At 56.4% G+C, this 14619-nt stretch overlaps 5 protein-coding genes across 5 annotated transcripts; 1 reads left to right on the forward strand and 4 right to left on the reverse strand.

Moving 5' to 3' along the window:
• Positions 1–82: 82 nt before the first annotated feature.
• Positions 83–2702, forward strand: BO66DRAFT_474064 (2OG-Fe(II) oxygenase; the record flags this gene model as incomplete). Its single annotated transcript, XM_025653107.1, has 5 exons — positions 83–275; positions 348–1304; positions 1382–1763; positions 1835–2424; positions 2513–2702. Exons 1-5 carry the CDS (start codon positions 162–164, stop codon positions 2699–2701), a joined length of 2232 nt encoding a protein of 743 aa, XP_025500575.1. The 5' UTR covers positions 83–161.
• A 268-nt stretch (positions 2703–2970) lies between these two features.
• Positions 2971–5565, reverse strand: BO66DRAFT_474065 (cytochrome P450; the record flags this gene model as incomplete). The annotated part of the gene is made up of 8 exons (XM_025653108.1): positions 5107–5565; positions 4720–4971; positions 4538–4667; positions 4292–4483; positions 4083–4234; positions 3780–4024; positions 3448–3719; positions 2971–3364 (listed from the first exon to the last, which is right to left on the reverse strand). Exons 1-8 carry the CDS (start codon positions 5261–5263, stop codon positions 2971–2973), a joined length of 1794 nt encoding a protein of 597 aa, XP_025500576.1. The 5' UTR covers positions 5264–5565.
• A 489-nt stretch (positions 5566–6054) lies between these two features.
• On the reverse strand, positions 6055–7227 carry BO66DRAFT_474066 (uncharacterized protein). Its single transcript, XM_025653109.1, has 3 exons — positions 6860–7227; positions 6576–6796; positions 6055–6523 (listed from the first exon to the last, which is right to left on the reverse strand). Exons 1-3 carry the CDS (start codon positions 7049–7051, stop codon positions 6076–6078), a joined length of 861 nt encoding a protein of 286 aa, XP_025500577.1. The 5' UTR covers positions 7052–7227; the 3' UTR covers positions 6055–6075.
• A 575-nt stretch (positions 7228–7802) lies between these two features.
• On the reverse strand, positions 7803–9908 carry BO66DRAFT_394451 (uncharacterized protein; the record flags this gene model as incomplete). Its single annotated transcript, XM_025647993.1, has 3 exons — positions 9134–9908; positions 8201–9049; positions 7803–8135 (listed from the first exon to the last, which is right to left on the reverse strand). Coding segments are annotated over exons 1-3 (1301 nt in total), but the record flags the coding sequence as incomplete, so codon positions are not given.
• Positions 9909–10982: 1074 nt separating this feature from the next.
• BO66DRAFT_380961 (Zn(II)2Cys6 transcription factor) lies at positions 10983–13964 on the reverse strand. The gene is made up of 6 exons (XM_025645933.1): positions 13657–13964; positions 13040–13600; positions 12826–12977; positions 12611–12769; positions 12177–12518; positions 10983–12084 (listed from the first exon to the last, which is right to left on the reverse strand). Exons 1-6 carry the CDS (start codon positions 13789–13791, stop codon positions 11451–11453), a joined length of 1983 nt encoding a protein of 660 aa, XP_025500579.1. The 5' UTR covers positions 13792–13964; the 3' UTR covers positions 10983–11450.
• Positions 13965–14619: the final 655 nt, after the last annotated feature.

Below are 14619 nucleotides of genomic sequence, written 5' to 3' on the forward strand. Positions count from 1 at the left end.
AGTTCACCTCAGTCTTCTCAACACAACTCCACTGGCCATAAATTCAACCTAAATCCTGCTTTCCAACAAGAATCTCTTCCAAGCTAACACTCGCTTTCATCCCACGTTCCCTGGAGCAGCTATCTCATTCCAGCCACATATTTTCGCTGTCGGCCTTCACCATGGACGAGGATTCCAATTCCAAGTGGGAGCCAACCCCAGACGATGACGACCCTCTCAAACCCATGCGCACCCTCGCTGATCTGGAAGCTGATGTCTCTGCAGCGGTGATCCGTGTATGTGAATTCTCTTCCCCCACCCCTACCCGCCTCTCGAGTCATCCACAAAACTGACAAGCGTATGAGTAGGACTGCAAACTAGACGCCTGCGTGGGCTGGTTCAGCGAGAAGATCAGGGCGCTGCGGCGATCCGCGAAGGTAGAGAAGACAGCAGACTGGATCAAGGGTTGGCCGGATGTGACTTCGCTCGCCCCGGAGACAGCCCAGCAGGTGGAAGAGCTCAGAAGTGAGCTGAAGCATCACCTCGCTCGCCTCATGCCAGATGAATTCACAGAAGACATGGACATCTCGGCGGATCATCCCGATATCCTGAAACGACTGAAGCGGGTCGAGCCATTGCGTTATGCCAGACCACCCCCTGCGCTCGATCATCATATTAAGGCTCTCTTGGATGGCTTGCTTCGGTCGCATGAGGTCCGGCTTCCTGGGACTCATCCCGAGTCGCAGGATAATCATGCACCGCCTACCACGGCAGAAGAGGAGGCTACCATGGGACGGCGATACTTCACTGAAGCCTGTACGCGACTCCGCACCGCCATCGAGGACGAAAACTCTTCGGCCCTGTTCGCCTGCGGTGGGAGTATTCCTGTCGTGGACCGTGGCCAGGCCGGGTCAGGAGATAAGGCGGCGACAACGACGACGACCAGTCCTGTGCAGGTGTACTGGTCGGCCGCTCGCAGTGACTCCACCGCGCGAAAGCTGGTTCTGCCGCTAGATGGACTGGTCCCGCAATCCAGCGCGGCCGCCTTGGATGATCTGGTGGCTGCCTGCCAGCCCGCCAGTTTCGGCCGCAATGGGGAGGAGATCCTGGATCCAAGCTATCGGTTGGCGGGGAAGATCGACCCGGCCAACTTTGCGTCCAGCTTCCACCCGGCAGACTTCGGGATCCTGCAGATGGTCGAAAATGTGCTGCTCCCTGGTATCAGCGAGAAGGATCTTGGCCGTGACGATGATGGCTCTAAAAAGGTGATGAGCAAATCTGCTCGGCATTACAGAAAGCTTCATGCGGAACTTTACAAGTTGAATGTGTGTTCCCCCGATGCTTTCTGCCTCAATAGCCCAGGCGTGTACGCAAAAATCACTGATGCGGAAAATGATGATAGGTGTACTCCGGCCCATCGGGCCATTTCGCCACACATGTCGACACCCCCCGCTCCGATAGTCAGATCGGCTCCTTGGTGGTTTGCTTGCCCTCAGAATTCTCGGGTGGTCGGTTGACGGTGCGGCACAGGGGCCAGCAGAGTGCCTTCGACTGGAGCGATGCCAGCCAATCCGCCATCCAGTGGGCCGCGTTCTATAGCGACTGCGAGCACGAAATCGAGACTATCACCGAGGGCCATCGATTGACGCTGACGTACAATCTGTACATCACTCAGGCCCCCACGGCAAAGATCGACGCATCCAGCCTGGTTCTTCAGCCTCAATCGTTCCCATTGTATAATGCGGTGCACGAGATCTTCTCTAACCCCCGTTTCATGGAGCAAGGTACGTGCTCCATCACCTCATCACATTTGACAGCCATATCCCAGAGTTCATGCTCACAGAAGAAATTGTAGGCGGCGTCCTCGGGATGTTCTGCTCCCACGCGTACGCGCACACCTCCAACGACGCACACGTGCGCCTGCCTCGGGCGCTCAAGGGTGCCGACCTTGTGGTCTACTCGGTGCTGAAGAGCTTGGGGGCCGAGGTCAGCGTGCTGCCGGTGCTCGGCGAAGATGACCGCGCAGTCTGGGATGACTGGGAAGAAGCAATTTACAACAGCAGAATGTATCAGGGTCTGGAGACGTACCTCAAAGGAGGCGGCGAGCTGCCTAAGATCCAGACCAACGAGTGCCTGGGCGCCGAGTATGGCCGAAAATATGATCTGGACCGTCGCTGGAAGCTGCTTCTCCTCATCCGGCGGGTGTCGGCGGTGCGGAGCGGGGCTCGGATCATGCACTCGATTGATAGCGAGAGACGCAGAAAGGGCAAAGATGCGAAAACCGTCGCAGATAGAATGGTCGAAGATGAAGCAGAAGCAACAGAAGCAGAAGGAGTGGTGGATTGGTCCGACGGTCACTTCTACCGGAAACGCGGGACGCTTGTCGCGCCACGCCTGTGGCCGTACGGCACTACTAATTATGGCGAGCACTCGTCCACGGGAGAGGTGAGTTTGGATCTTTCACCCCCGAGTGAAAGAAAGAGGGGGGCTTGAGGGAGTCGATTGCTGACGGAGGCGTCACAACGTTCCATAGACCACAATGGCTGCGTGGCCATTTCTCTACCTTCCGGGTATCACCTGGCTGAATCGACCCAAGCATGCGGAGATGGCGTTTAGTCATGTCACGTATGGTAACGAGGCTGGAGTTGGGACGCAGTATTCCTATGCGGCGATCTTTGCGGCCATCCCACCGCTCGAAGAACGAAAGAAGCATTTGGCCTAGCAAGGGGACGAAGGCTACTAGCCTCTCAGACTGTGTGCAATCCCGCCGACAGAATGCAGCTCGCAGGGCAATGGCTCATCTCTTCTTCTGTCTTTTGATTCTGTCGCGCATTCTTACTGGAAGTCTCTTGCCTTTGACAAATGCAACACAATTTGGGACTCTTGTGATGTTTGTGGTTTTGCCTCGAGGAGCTCAACTAAATACGGACAACGAGTCTTCTAGCGAAAAGTAAACTGGACTCCACCAACCCACCACTCATCACTCCCAACTCACGCGAAGAACTCCCTCCTCAACCTCTCGGAATGCTCCACCTCCCACGGAAACTCCCTCTCGACATCCCGAATCAAGCGCTCATACTCCTTACTCCGGGGCGTCACACGGACCCCAAACGGGGCGGGATGGCTAATCGTCCCCGGCAAGAACTCCGGACGCACCTCGACCTCCTCCCCCTGTTCGGTCAGGGCCTTCCCGACCCAACACGAGCCCAGCGTCTGCGCCACCGTCAGGAAGATATTCGAGTCCGCCAGGGTGCGTCCGGGGCAGACACGCCGCCCGAACCCGAAGGCGAGGTAATGCGGATCGCGCTCGGGGTGGGCGCCCAGGAAGCGGGCGGGGTCGAAGGTCATCGGGTCTTTGTAGGCGGCGGGGTCGTGGCAGAAGGCCCTGTAGTCCTAGGGTTAGTTCTGGATGGGTGGGTGGGGTGTCAAGGTTTGTCTGCGGGGTTAACGTGAAGGGGGCAGGCTGACCAGATATTCGGGAGAATGATCGAGCCCTTCGGGATGAGGTACCCCCCGCAGATATCGTCCTCCATGGAGCGGTGCGGGATCCCCATCGGGCCGACGGGGTGCCAGCGCAGCGCTTCTTTGACCAGTGCATCGACGTAGGGCAGGTTCGGTCGGTCTGCGTCTGTGGGCAGTCGGCCGGGTCCGATCACGCGGTCGATTTCTTCCTGCGCTTTGCGTTGGACGTCCGGGTAGAGGGCCATGGCCAGGAAGAAGGTTGTTGTGGTGGATACGGTCTGTTCCCGTTGGCTTCAGTATCTTTACCCGATATTTGGAAAAGGGAGAGGCAAGGGTACCGTATCAGCGCCAGCGGCATACAGTGTGGCGGACGACCATTTGATGACCGTCTCCTCCTCCGTTCCTGGAGCTAGCACCTTGCCCTCGAGCAGACTGGACGCGTAGGAGGGCTCGTAGCCCGGCTGCGCCATCTGCTGGTGCACAAAGGCGAACGGGATGTCGGCCACGGCTTGGCTTTGTTTGCGGAAGAACTGCGCCGTGCGCTGGAATCCGGCGCCGGGGAACCAGGCGGGGATATGGCGGACTTTCGTCTGCGTCAGATGGATGGGACAGTCACAAGGGAAGGGGCAGGGACGACGTACGGAACGGCAGAACATCCACCATCCACGTTCCCGGGCGTACGGCCAGCGAGAATTGCTCGACGGCTTCGTCGGCCAGATCCACCAGCGGGTCACGCTTGTGCGGGTCGATGGAGTATCCGTAGGCGATCTTGAGGATCACGGCGCCCGCCAGTCTGGACGGTCAGCGTTTCCTGGAATTTCGGGCAGGGGCAGAGAAGGGAGGCACGTACTTGCGAATGTGTCCCACCAAATCCTCGGGCTGGTTGATCAAGCGCAACAAAAACCGCCGCACTTCCACCTCCTGCAACGCGTTGAACCGCGCCACGCTCGCCTTGGACCCGATCTCGCGGTGCAGGCTCTTGCGGTACGCCTTGAAGCGGCTCGAGTAGGGAAGGATGACCAGCCCGTCACCCCAGCCGGCGCTGCTCTCGTTAGCCTAAGGAGCAGGGCTATAGGGGATAGTGAGGTGGTCTCACAGTTCGGCAAATGGCATCTTGGGCCGATCTGAGTGGATGGCGGATCGCTTCTCCAGGAGATCAATCGCTAGGTTGGCATCGTTGAGGATGATGAGTCGCTGTCCGAGAACAGAGACGGTGCTGATGGATCCTGATGCGGATGTGAGCATGACGCTCGTCACTTAGGAAGGGGCTTTGTCTACCGTAGGCATCCTTATGTTTCAGCCAATGCAGCCAGTCCGGACTATCTGGAGAAGGAAGGTCGCGGATGTTGCCCACCAGTGGCAGAGGCGAGGGGCCCGGAGGCAAGGGTGCAGAGGCACGGCGCGTTGATGAGAAGAATTTGAGCAAAAGGTAGAGGCCGACAAGGCCGACGACGAGCGGTAACAGGTACATTGCAATGGGTCTGGTGGGGTTCTCAGGTGCAGGACATGATAGACGCAGAGCGTTTAGGGCTGCAATGCACGGGAGGAAGTGCGTAAGGGTCGGTGGAGGCGACACGCGGGGAGAGAGTTAATATACCCATTTTTGCCTCCGCGATGGCGATCTTTCACCAAGCGAACTATACTACGGGCCGTCTGGACTCTGACCGCGGGTCGTAAAAGCGAAGCGGTCGAGATGTTGCCAAGACGTGTTATATTGACTAGCACCGCGTGTGGGGATGATGATTCTACTCGAATTCTTGCGAATCACGGTACCGCTCTGGGTAGTATAGGTTTGACTCCTATAGTTGGGTCCCTGGGCCATTGGGCCATCGGGCAAATGCCGCGGTAACTTCTTACTGGGTCTATTTGATAGGCCGGGCCTGAGCCGTCTCCAAAAGAAGTGGCACTAAATTGACGATACGAGAGAGTGGAGACTCCCCTGAGGCTCGGAGTGGGGAGGCGGGTTTCACCATCCTTCCGGTCATGCTTGCTAGCGAGAACATGTCGAACAGGGAGCACAGGGCCTAGCATAAAAGCCTCATTAGCATGCATTGGGTTCACACCGGATCAAGTTACAAGTGAGTACTAGGTAATCCGCAAGCTTATCAATCTGCTGGTTGGGCTTATACATCACTAACTGAGCGGCCGATGGTGATTGATGCCTCAGGCATCACGTCATGGAGACGTACAGTACATCTTGGTCGGTACCTATCTCGCTTCTAGCATCTCAATAGGGCTTTACGATGAATAGTGTGAGCCGATTCTAGTCTCTCCAAGCTTTACTATTATCTTCTCAACCATGCCTTTATGACACTACCTCATCCGGTGGGGCCCTATGCAAGCACGGCACAAAACCGTTATCTCGTATCTGCAGGCCCGTGGCCAACGTGGATGCCGGTGCTTGGACTACGACCTACCAAGACACTAGTGCGGCTGATTGATAACTTCTGCCTCGCACTAAATGTGTCTCTTGTGCCAAGAAATTTTAATATAGAGAGCCCCGTTGGGTACAACATAATGACAGCAAGTCCCTCGCCGTTAGAGGTCCTAGGTCTACTGCTCCGAATTGCATGCATGCCTCCAAAACCATGCCAAAAAAATCATTGACTAGTAGAAATATCCAGAGTGTACACGTTACTGCTTCTTCACCACTTCCCTCGCGATAGCATTCTCCACCAACTGCACCACACTCCTCCGGTCAAACACCTTCCGCGTCGACTCCAGGAGCACCTGCATGTACCAGGGGATCGCCCAGCGCAGCGGCCCCAGCCACCACGCCTTGGGCGCGACGATCATGGCGGCCCCACTGGCGGTCTGCGTCGCCATGAGCGTGGCCCCCAGCCCGGGGCTCATCGCGAGCCGCTGACCGTGCACCGCGTCGACGAGGGACAGCATTCCCAGGAAGAACGCGGCGTCCATGTCCGGGGGGAAGTCGCTGGCGAGGGTGCCCGTGGGCGGGCCGGTGTGCGTCTTCGGATGGCCCCAGATCAGGAGGGTGGTGTCGGTGTGTCGGCCTGCAGGGAGGGTGCTGGCGTATGCTTCGCCTTCGGTGGTAGACCAGAAGGGGTCGTCGGGTGATACCCTGCCCTGGGCATTAGTGTTATTGTGGAATGATCCGGGAGGGAGTAGCTCACGGCCAGAAGTTGTGCGGAAGGTATGGAGGGATGAGCGTCACACCGTCTGCCGATCGCGTAGGTAGCTGTGATGCATGACCCCTGCGAGATGCAGTCTGAGGGTATGCTCTCTCGGTCGTATGGATGGTGTCGATCACACCGTATGTGGTCGTAGTGCCTGCCGCGCCGGATTCCACGATGAATGACTCGGCTTGGTAGAAGTGGATGTGGAGTGGAGGTGCCTGGGTGGGGATTAGCATTTGCCGTGTACCTGCATGCACGAACGAAAAAGAAGAAACACCGACTTGAGGATGCTGTTTCCCCAGCTTCGTTAGAGCATGTCCGCCAAAATAGGTCGCCCGCATCAAGACGGTGGCGTCCAAGTCGGCGGGTACCTGCAGGAACTCGATGACAAAGGAGCCGTCGAACATCTTGTGCGGGCCCCCGAGAGGGGCAGGGAGCCGGGGTTCATCGCCTGTGGGACGTAGGATTGGCATTGTTACCGAAAGATTACACCGAGAAGAAGCACAAGCTTGGAAGTTGACGGGGGTGCTAGGAGGAGCTGGCAGGATACCACGGCGGCTTATAAGGGTTGATGCACGAGGCTAGCGGAGCCCAACCGAGCTAGTCCACTTGCCCTCAGCCCCGGCCGTATGCTGACAAGCTATACGAACCTGGCAACCCAACTCCATGGAGCAACGTTAGTCATGGGCTTGCTCTCTTCTTTGTCAGTCTGACAAATGGAGCAAGATGGGAGTTGTTCTCGTTTTACGAGTTGGGCTTGCCTCCGAAGCAAGAGGACGGGGGCGTGTGGCAACATTATTTGGAATTGCGGACAGCACAGTCTTAGGGTCACAGAGTCGAGGCAAGGTCTCGGGGGGATTGCCTGTGGTCTAGAACTATCAAGATGTAAATACCTATACAGTAGATCAATCAAGACATCGGAAAGAGTGAGTTGGCAGCGGACAAGGATTCCGCCATTGCTGCCTCAGGCCTCACGCCCAGCTCCAGCCGTAACCAACTTCCAAATAAGGACTAGCGGGCTCATGGGCAGCGGACTAGCCCGCAATTTCCGCCTTCGGGCAAAATCGGCCCATCGCCTGTCAACTTCGGGGGACTTTTTCGTTCTTCGAATTCTGGCCTGGGTCTCTTCTGATTTTTTACAAAGAAATTTCCTTCTTATCATTTTTAGCCCCCGATTCCATGGCACGCCGCACTGGAACAGAAACGAAGCACAATTCTGACGCGACTCGGAAAGTGCACCGATGCAGGCTTTAATGGGCTTCAATTCGAATTGGTACATAGAACGGCGCATTATTCTACTGTAGTGGGGCTCTCCGCTGCTGTCGTCGCAGCTACAGAGGAAGGCTGAGCAAACCATTCTTTGGCAAGATAGTTTCTACTTCGTGGTCATAATTCTTCGTTAGGCATGCAGCGACATTCAGATCCTGAGAATGCACCCCTCATTCAACAACCTCCGTAGTCTCCGGCTCTCTTGGCCCTTTGCTTAGCCCCGGAGAATCTCGCGTTGTCTCAGGCTGCGGCACGATCGTGTAACGCACGCGATTGCGCAGGAACCACCTGGATCCATTAGCATGGACTTCACACGAAGTGCATAGCGGCACGGGACGAGGGGATCGACATACCATAGGGCAACACTCAACGCCGCTACTGCCGGCACCCCCAGTCCCACACTCAACCCGATGATCAATTTGTTGTTGTTGCGGTGGTGCTCGTGGGTTGCCGTGCCATCGCTACCAGTCGCTGAACTGCTGGCCGAAGTGGTCTGAGTCGATGGAGGGATATAAGACACCGGGCTTCCGGAGGTCGCGAGGAGCGTGCGCGCCCCCGATCCAAAGGGGCTGGCACTCGACAACGAGGCGAACGTGTTCGCTGGGAAGGTCGCTGCTGCCCCGGACGCCACGGTCAGAACTGTGGTCAACTCGGTCTCGATCGATGTGGTGTTCTGGAGCGCGACGGGGCAGTTGACGAGACCGCTGGACGCGCACTGCACGAGGGTATACCGGGTCACCGTGGAGAGCGTCGTGGTCTCGAGGCTCGCGTCGCGCTGCGCGAGCGTGGCCGACGGAGTGATCGTCGATGAGGCGGTCGTGGTCGTCTTGCTGCCCGCGCAGAGACTGGCGAGGGTGGTGTAGAAGACCGGCACGGTGGTGTTGGGCGAGGGCCCCCATTGATACGTATCTACCGCGACGGTGGCGCCGGCCGCCGCGCCCACCGCGAGGGTATATTCGGCCACCGCTTGGAACGCGCAGTCGGCGTCCTCGCTGGTCGTGCCATTGACCTCCAACTGGAAGTCGGCCACGTAAGCGAAGACCTCTGCGCCAATGCCCGCACTGAAATTGACGGCTTGAAGCACGGAGAGCGACTCCGCGGGCGCGATGTCGAATCCCACGCTGGCCTCCAGCTGTAAGAGGGCCTGGAGGCTTCCGTAGCCCTGGATGGCGATCGGCAGGAATTCAACTTTCCCTCCGGGACTGTTCACGTCAGTGGCACACCCCTGGCAGCACTGCATTGTGGAGAGCAGCGTAGGTTGATTCCCACAATGAGGGTAGACTCACAGTGTAATGTCCGACATCCCCTTGTTGAACAGATCGAGCGCAAGCACCAGCCCGTCATCCAATTTGATATGGATCCCACTACTAATATCGACCTCCGCCTCGGCGACCAACACCAGCGAGACCTTGAACAGTGCGCCCGCGTCGAGCCCCGGGATCGAGATACCCGCGATGCTCTCCGAGGTGAACAGATTCAAAGTGTACGTTCCACCGGCCGACAACTGTACATCCAGCTCCAGGTACAGCTCCAGATTGTCAAATTGCAACTCAGCATGAACGCCAGGGAAGTCCTGGGTTGTATTAAGAGTGAAGTCGAGATCCAGCGTTGGCCAGGCGGGCATGTCGACCAGTTCGAAGTGAGTCACGCCTTCGACAAAATCCTCCGCTGCGTCGCGCGCAAATGTCTTGAGCTGGTTGATTGCGGCATCTGTCACGTTTGCGAGCTCGTCTGTGATGCTTTCCACGAGGTTGGTGACGTTCAGATTGTCCTCTACGGTAAGGAAGCCGCTGACCGAGCCGTTGATGTAGCAGGACGTGCATATGACAGCGAGGCCTATTTCGACATCCAGAGATCCTTGTTTCGATGTGCTAGAGTCACTGGGAGTTGAAGAGTAACGTCAGCTTACGCGTGATGAATCTTCATGCTGGGCGAGCCGCGCGGTACCTCGCTTCGATCGAGAAAAGAGTGGCGTCGACCAAGCTCTTGGTTAAGGCTGTCTCGTTGAGTCTGTAGGTCTTGCCTCCCACTGCGCGCAGGGCTTGTTTCACCGCAATTGCGGTATCTGGGTCGGGGCCATGATGATCGGGTCTCACAGACGAATAGCCTGTACTAACCGCATGCACGATGCAAAAGAATCGCAGGCAGGCGAGAACGCATCCGCCCCAGTACATCATGATTTCACGCTCCAGTCCCACACTATCGCTCCCCTGCCCCGGCTCTGGGGAACAAGACGGAATAAATAGCTTGGGCGAAGAGTTCGTCGCATTGCTAAGCCTCGCTAAGCCCAGCAACTAGTCTGCTGCAGCGCGCTGTGCCGCAGGGCGAGATTCGGCCATCTGCCAGCATAGCCGACACCATCAGCACGCTAGCAGGGGTGAGCTGCCCATTCCCCTCACCAGGCTTCGCCTGCGCAAATCAGCTCGCTAGCTCTCAGAACTATTTTTTGCTAGCTATCTTGGATATGAAATTGCTCGTCTATTATCTAGCTGGGGTCAGCACTAGTTATGCACCATCTCCATCCACTCAACCACAATGACAGCGGCCGACAGCTAGCGATCCCTTCATGTTGTGGCTTCCATGGCATCGCCGCAGTCAGCCTAAGCTTTCTCTTCGTTGTATAGCTCAAGGACACAAAGATGCCGGGATGAAGCGGGGAGATATCACTGCGGTGGGGCTCATTTCTTAGGCTTAAGAGATGGTAGTAAGGCGCTGCCACGGCATTCCAACTGTATTTCCTGATACGCACGTTTCTGCGAATACGTATACAACGCTTCATGTTGCCTTCACAATTCTTGACATCAGACCCAGCAGAACCGGTAAGAAATGGGTACAATATAATAAAGATCGGCATGATCATTCGTCTTGCTGGGAAGATAACATCGCATAGAATGCAAACACATTTAGAGAAAACTTTCAGGGCTGGTCATTGTCCAAGGCACTTCTTCTGTGATAAGCGATTTAGACGTCCCCTAACGAACACGATGCGTGATGTCAGTTCCCAGTGCTCAAAATCGGCAGACTCGTACACACAGTAGCACATACACGTCCCGTTCTCCCGGATCAGTTCCATCAAGTCTTCATGGCGATCGCGCAGGTGATCCAACATCGCACGATCGGAGTCAAAACTACGGTGGTCTTTGATCCCCCGATCGCATTCAAAACAATACCAGATGTGCCCGTGACTATCGGGGCCATAACCCCAGGACAATTCTGAAGAAGCCCGCCGAATGCAGCACTGCGTATGTCGGTCGTGGATATGCTCAATCAAATCTGCCGCGTCCCGGCATTCTTTACCGTCTTCTGTGCAGGTGTACGATGACATGGTGTTCTCGGTACAATAAAGATTTGATACTCAGTGATCATGGAAGATGAATATTGCAGGGAATTCAGGATGGGAGCAGCTGTTTCTTCTTTCCGGGTCCTCTGTTGATCGTTGGCCCATGGATTTTCATATGAACATATCTCCAAAGCTTGACAGAATGTCGTTCTGTGTCCCGTGTATCGACACAGACGAGCCACGGTTCTCAATTAATTCAATTTCTGGTCTGCTTCACAAATCACTCAAGGCAGTGAGAATGTCAGGATACCCCCACCCTCGCATTAGACCTGCCCACTACCGGCCGACTCCTCCCGCTCGCCATCCTCATCAACGTGGAGGGTATCCCACTTCTCTAAAAAGCTATCCAGCTCGGCGTCATCCAACTGCGACCGGTCACCACCCGTCTTAGACAAGGAATTCGGGTTCGGGTACAGACTCTTGAAACGCTCGCGGTCCTTGCTCTCCCACATCGCCTGCTCGAACTCGGTGAAGAGGGCGTCGGTCTCCGGCGGCAGCACGACGCTGTTCTTCTGCGCCGAGACCTGGATCATGCGCAGGATCCCCTTCATCAGAGTCCATTTCCGAGAAAGGGCGCGGGCGAAAACGCAGAGCTCGGTGAATGAGGTCTTGTACTCCGGGTCCGGGTGGTCCAGCACCTCGAGCAGGGTAAACAGCGCCATGCTCACCCAGTGGATAGTGGTCGGGTGGATATAGTTGATCCCCCAGCGCGTGCGATGGATGCGCAGGAGGCGCACGATGGCCAGCGCCGACTCCACGCAGAGCTTCTGCGCGGTCGCGGCGGTGACGGCGCGGTCGCTCTCGTCGTCGTCGTCGTCTTCTTCGTCGGCATCATCAGGGTTAGCCTCCCCCTTCAGGAGGCCCCAGAGCATGATTATGAGGGTATGGTAGAAGAAGCTGTATGCTGCGTTAGTCCACTTTCCACGGCCGCATGTAGTTTCGAGAGTGAGAGAAGAGAGTGGAAACGGAGCTGAAATCGCAAGACTTACTGCAAGCTAAACGCCTGCGGGACAGAGCTGTTTTCGAGGCTCAGGCATTCTGGTAGTTGGGCCCTCCAATCATCCAGCCTTGGTTGCACCTCTTTCAAAGTCCGGTGCAGGTCGCCTCGTAGTAGTTTTGACCCGGTTCCAAGTATCGATTTGTTGGTATCCACGTTGATTTTGCTCAACTCACACCAGCTGTTGAAGACACAAGGGATATGCGACTGCAGTGGGGTGGCCTGCGGCTGGGGATAGGGCGACCAGGTCTCATCTTCGGCGTGATCGCATGGAAGAAGGGGCCTTCCGGGCTGCTCAATAGCCAGGTATTTCATGTATGCAATCGATGCAGTCCTGGGAGCTGTAAGCCAAGTTGCGACGCGACCACCGAAATTACAACAGGAGCAAAAAATGAAGATAGCGGTGCAAAGAACACAAGTACGCACGCTGTGAGGCAATAGAGGCCCCAAATAGTATTGTTCACCGCGCGGCTCTCCCGGGTTTCCACCGACGGTGGTCGGTGTCTTTTTGAGTACTCCTGGGCCATATCGTTGATCTGGCTCAGATACCACCATCCCACACGGTCCTTCCCCATGGCTGCCATACTAGAGATGGTTCTTCAGCAGGAGGATCCGGTTGCAAGAATCGTGAATGAACTCACCACACATACATCACCCCAGAACCTTGGAGGGTAGGCACATCCAGCTGCCCTTCTACCTTCTCATAGTGCCGTCGGGCCTCCTCATAGAAATGCGCCCCCTTCGAGTTAAGATCATCAGGATCGGCGTAAGCTTCCGGATAGTCGGAATGGAACTGTGATCGCATGGGGGGTTAGTGGCTGGTCCGCAACTCAGCCGAGTAGTCAGTCATCTTACACAGGCTTCTGCAAGAATGCAATTGAACAGGAACGGAGAGCAAAATGGCGAGTCGAGCTTGCCTGATCGGGCATCCCGAAGGAACAGGTCGCGATCGACCCAGTTGTAAAAAGGGTGACTCCAGGTGAACCAGAGAGAGACAAGATGCGATACCAGATCGTCCGAGGTGGTGACGGAGGTCCAGGGCGCGGCAGGTACCCGGTACACGGGGATGTCGACCAAGCGGTTAATATCCATGGCTCGGTGGACAGAGACCTTCTTATTGGCCGCATACAGGAGTTCATATCGATCTTCCCCGGTCAAATACTGGTCCATATAGAGCTTGAGCTCGCCCAGCGGGGCTTTGCTGCGCACGAGATTCAACAACTGGGCGGCCTTGGCGTCCGAGCTGTCGCGCAGCGAGTGGACGACCTGCAGTAGAAGATCGCGCTCCTCCTCGAGTTTTTCGATCTTGCGCTTGTGGGCCAATCGCCGGCGGCCATCGTCGTCGAGATCGAATACACATTGCAGCTTCTGCTTGGTACACCGGTCGCAGGAGGTGGCCCCGTCGCGCACGCGACACTGTGTCGAGGGTTCAGTCGTGCAGGCCAGACAGGTGGTGAACAGATGGTGACTACCTTGGATTTGAGTCGCTTACACTCACTACACGCCATCGAGGCTTTTCGCTGTGGGGGGAGCGACATGTTGGTGGGTGGCGTCAGATACCCTCGCGCGCCCTCACGCGCCGACGGGGCGGGGGCAAGGGGCTGCATTGGAGGAAAGAAGAGGGGGGAGGGTGGACTGGAAGGGAAGGAAGGAAGTTCAAGATGAGTAGATGAGGGCGGTGGCCCATTTTCATACTCAAGTACAGTACCTTTTCTCCAAGCCAAGCAAGGGGACAAAGAAGGGAGTTGAGCTCAGGGCTACCCAGGCTGATGCACGGGCGAATTTGGGGGGGAGGGAAGAACAAGTCATTTTGCATGCTTGAGGGCAGGATATTTATTCCGAGCCCCGCCGGGATCGACCGTCCTTTCCCCGTGAGTATCGTATCTAATCGCTGTAATCTGTATTTTACCGGAAATCAGCTCCGTGGTTTACATTAATGAGAGTGTGTGTGAGAGTGGAAACGTTTGCCGACTGACCCTCACCCTTGCAGCACTTTGGCCGCTTGGCAGCAATCGATCGACAATCGATCGACACTCCAGAGGCGAGCCCATCCATTACCCTCTTACCCAATTCGCTAGGAATGTGAGCACGGTGAGAAAGAATACAATCCACAACCGTCGTCCACATGAGCAACTTGAAGACCTACCATCGTCAATGCAGCTTGGAAGGCCCTCCAGTTAGCGTGAGGCGTCGGCTATTCTTGCCCCAGGAGCTTTCTCTCTTGCCGGCGGCGAAATTAAGGCTTAGGATCGCATACAAGCACACAAATCAGGCCAGATGTTGACCGACGCATCAGAATTTCGAGGCCTGGTTTTCGACACCCCAGATCCTTCCCGTATGGCAATAGCGCTACACCTGTGGTCAATCTTCAGGCAAGGGACTGATTGAACGATGGTTTCTATTCGCACCGCTTGTGCTCTTAGCTGAATGAAGGC

This window comes from Aspergillus aculeatinus, assembly GCF_003184765.1.
Source record: "Aspergillus aculeatinus CBS 121060 unplaced genomic scaffold BO66scaffold_48, whole genome shotgun sequence".
NCBI classification, from domain to species: Eukaryota; Fungi; Ascomycota; class Eurotiomycetes; order Eurotiales; family Aspergillaceae; genus Aspergillus; species Aspergillus aculeatinus.

Excerpts from the sequence above, each read along its gene's own strand:
- BO66DRAFT_474066 (XM_025653109.1), bottom strand. The coding sequence starts at position 7,051 with ATGCCAATCCTACGTCCCACAGGCGATGAACCCCGGCTCCCTGCCCCT. Across the intron at positions 6,797-6,859 it reads TGGGGAAACAGCATCCTCAA|GCACCTCCACTCCACATCCA; the intron begins GTCGGTGTTTCT and ends ATCCCCACCCAG. Across the intron at positions 6,524-6,575 it reads CTTCCGCACAACTTCTGGCC|GGTATCACCCGACGACCCCT; the intron begins GTGAGCTACTCC and ends TGCCCAGGGCAG.
- BO66DRAFT_380961 (XM_025645933.1), bottom strand. The coding sequence starts at position 13,791 with ATGCAGCCCCTTGCCCCCGCCCCGTCGGCGCGTGAGGGCGCGCGAGGG. Across the intron at positions 13,601-13,656 it reads GTAAGCGACTCAAATCCAAG|TGTCGCGTGCGCGACGGGGC; the intron begins GTAGTCACCATC and ends CCCTCGACACAG. Across the intron at positions 12,978-13,039 it reads GCATTCTTGCAGAAGCCTGT|TTCCATTCCGACTATCCGGA; the intron begins GTAAGATGACTG and ends ATGCGATCACAG.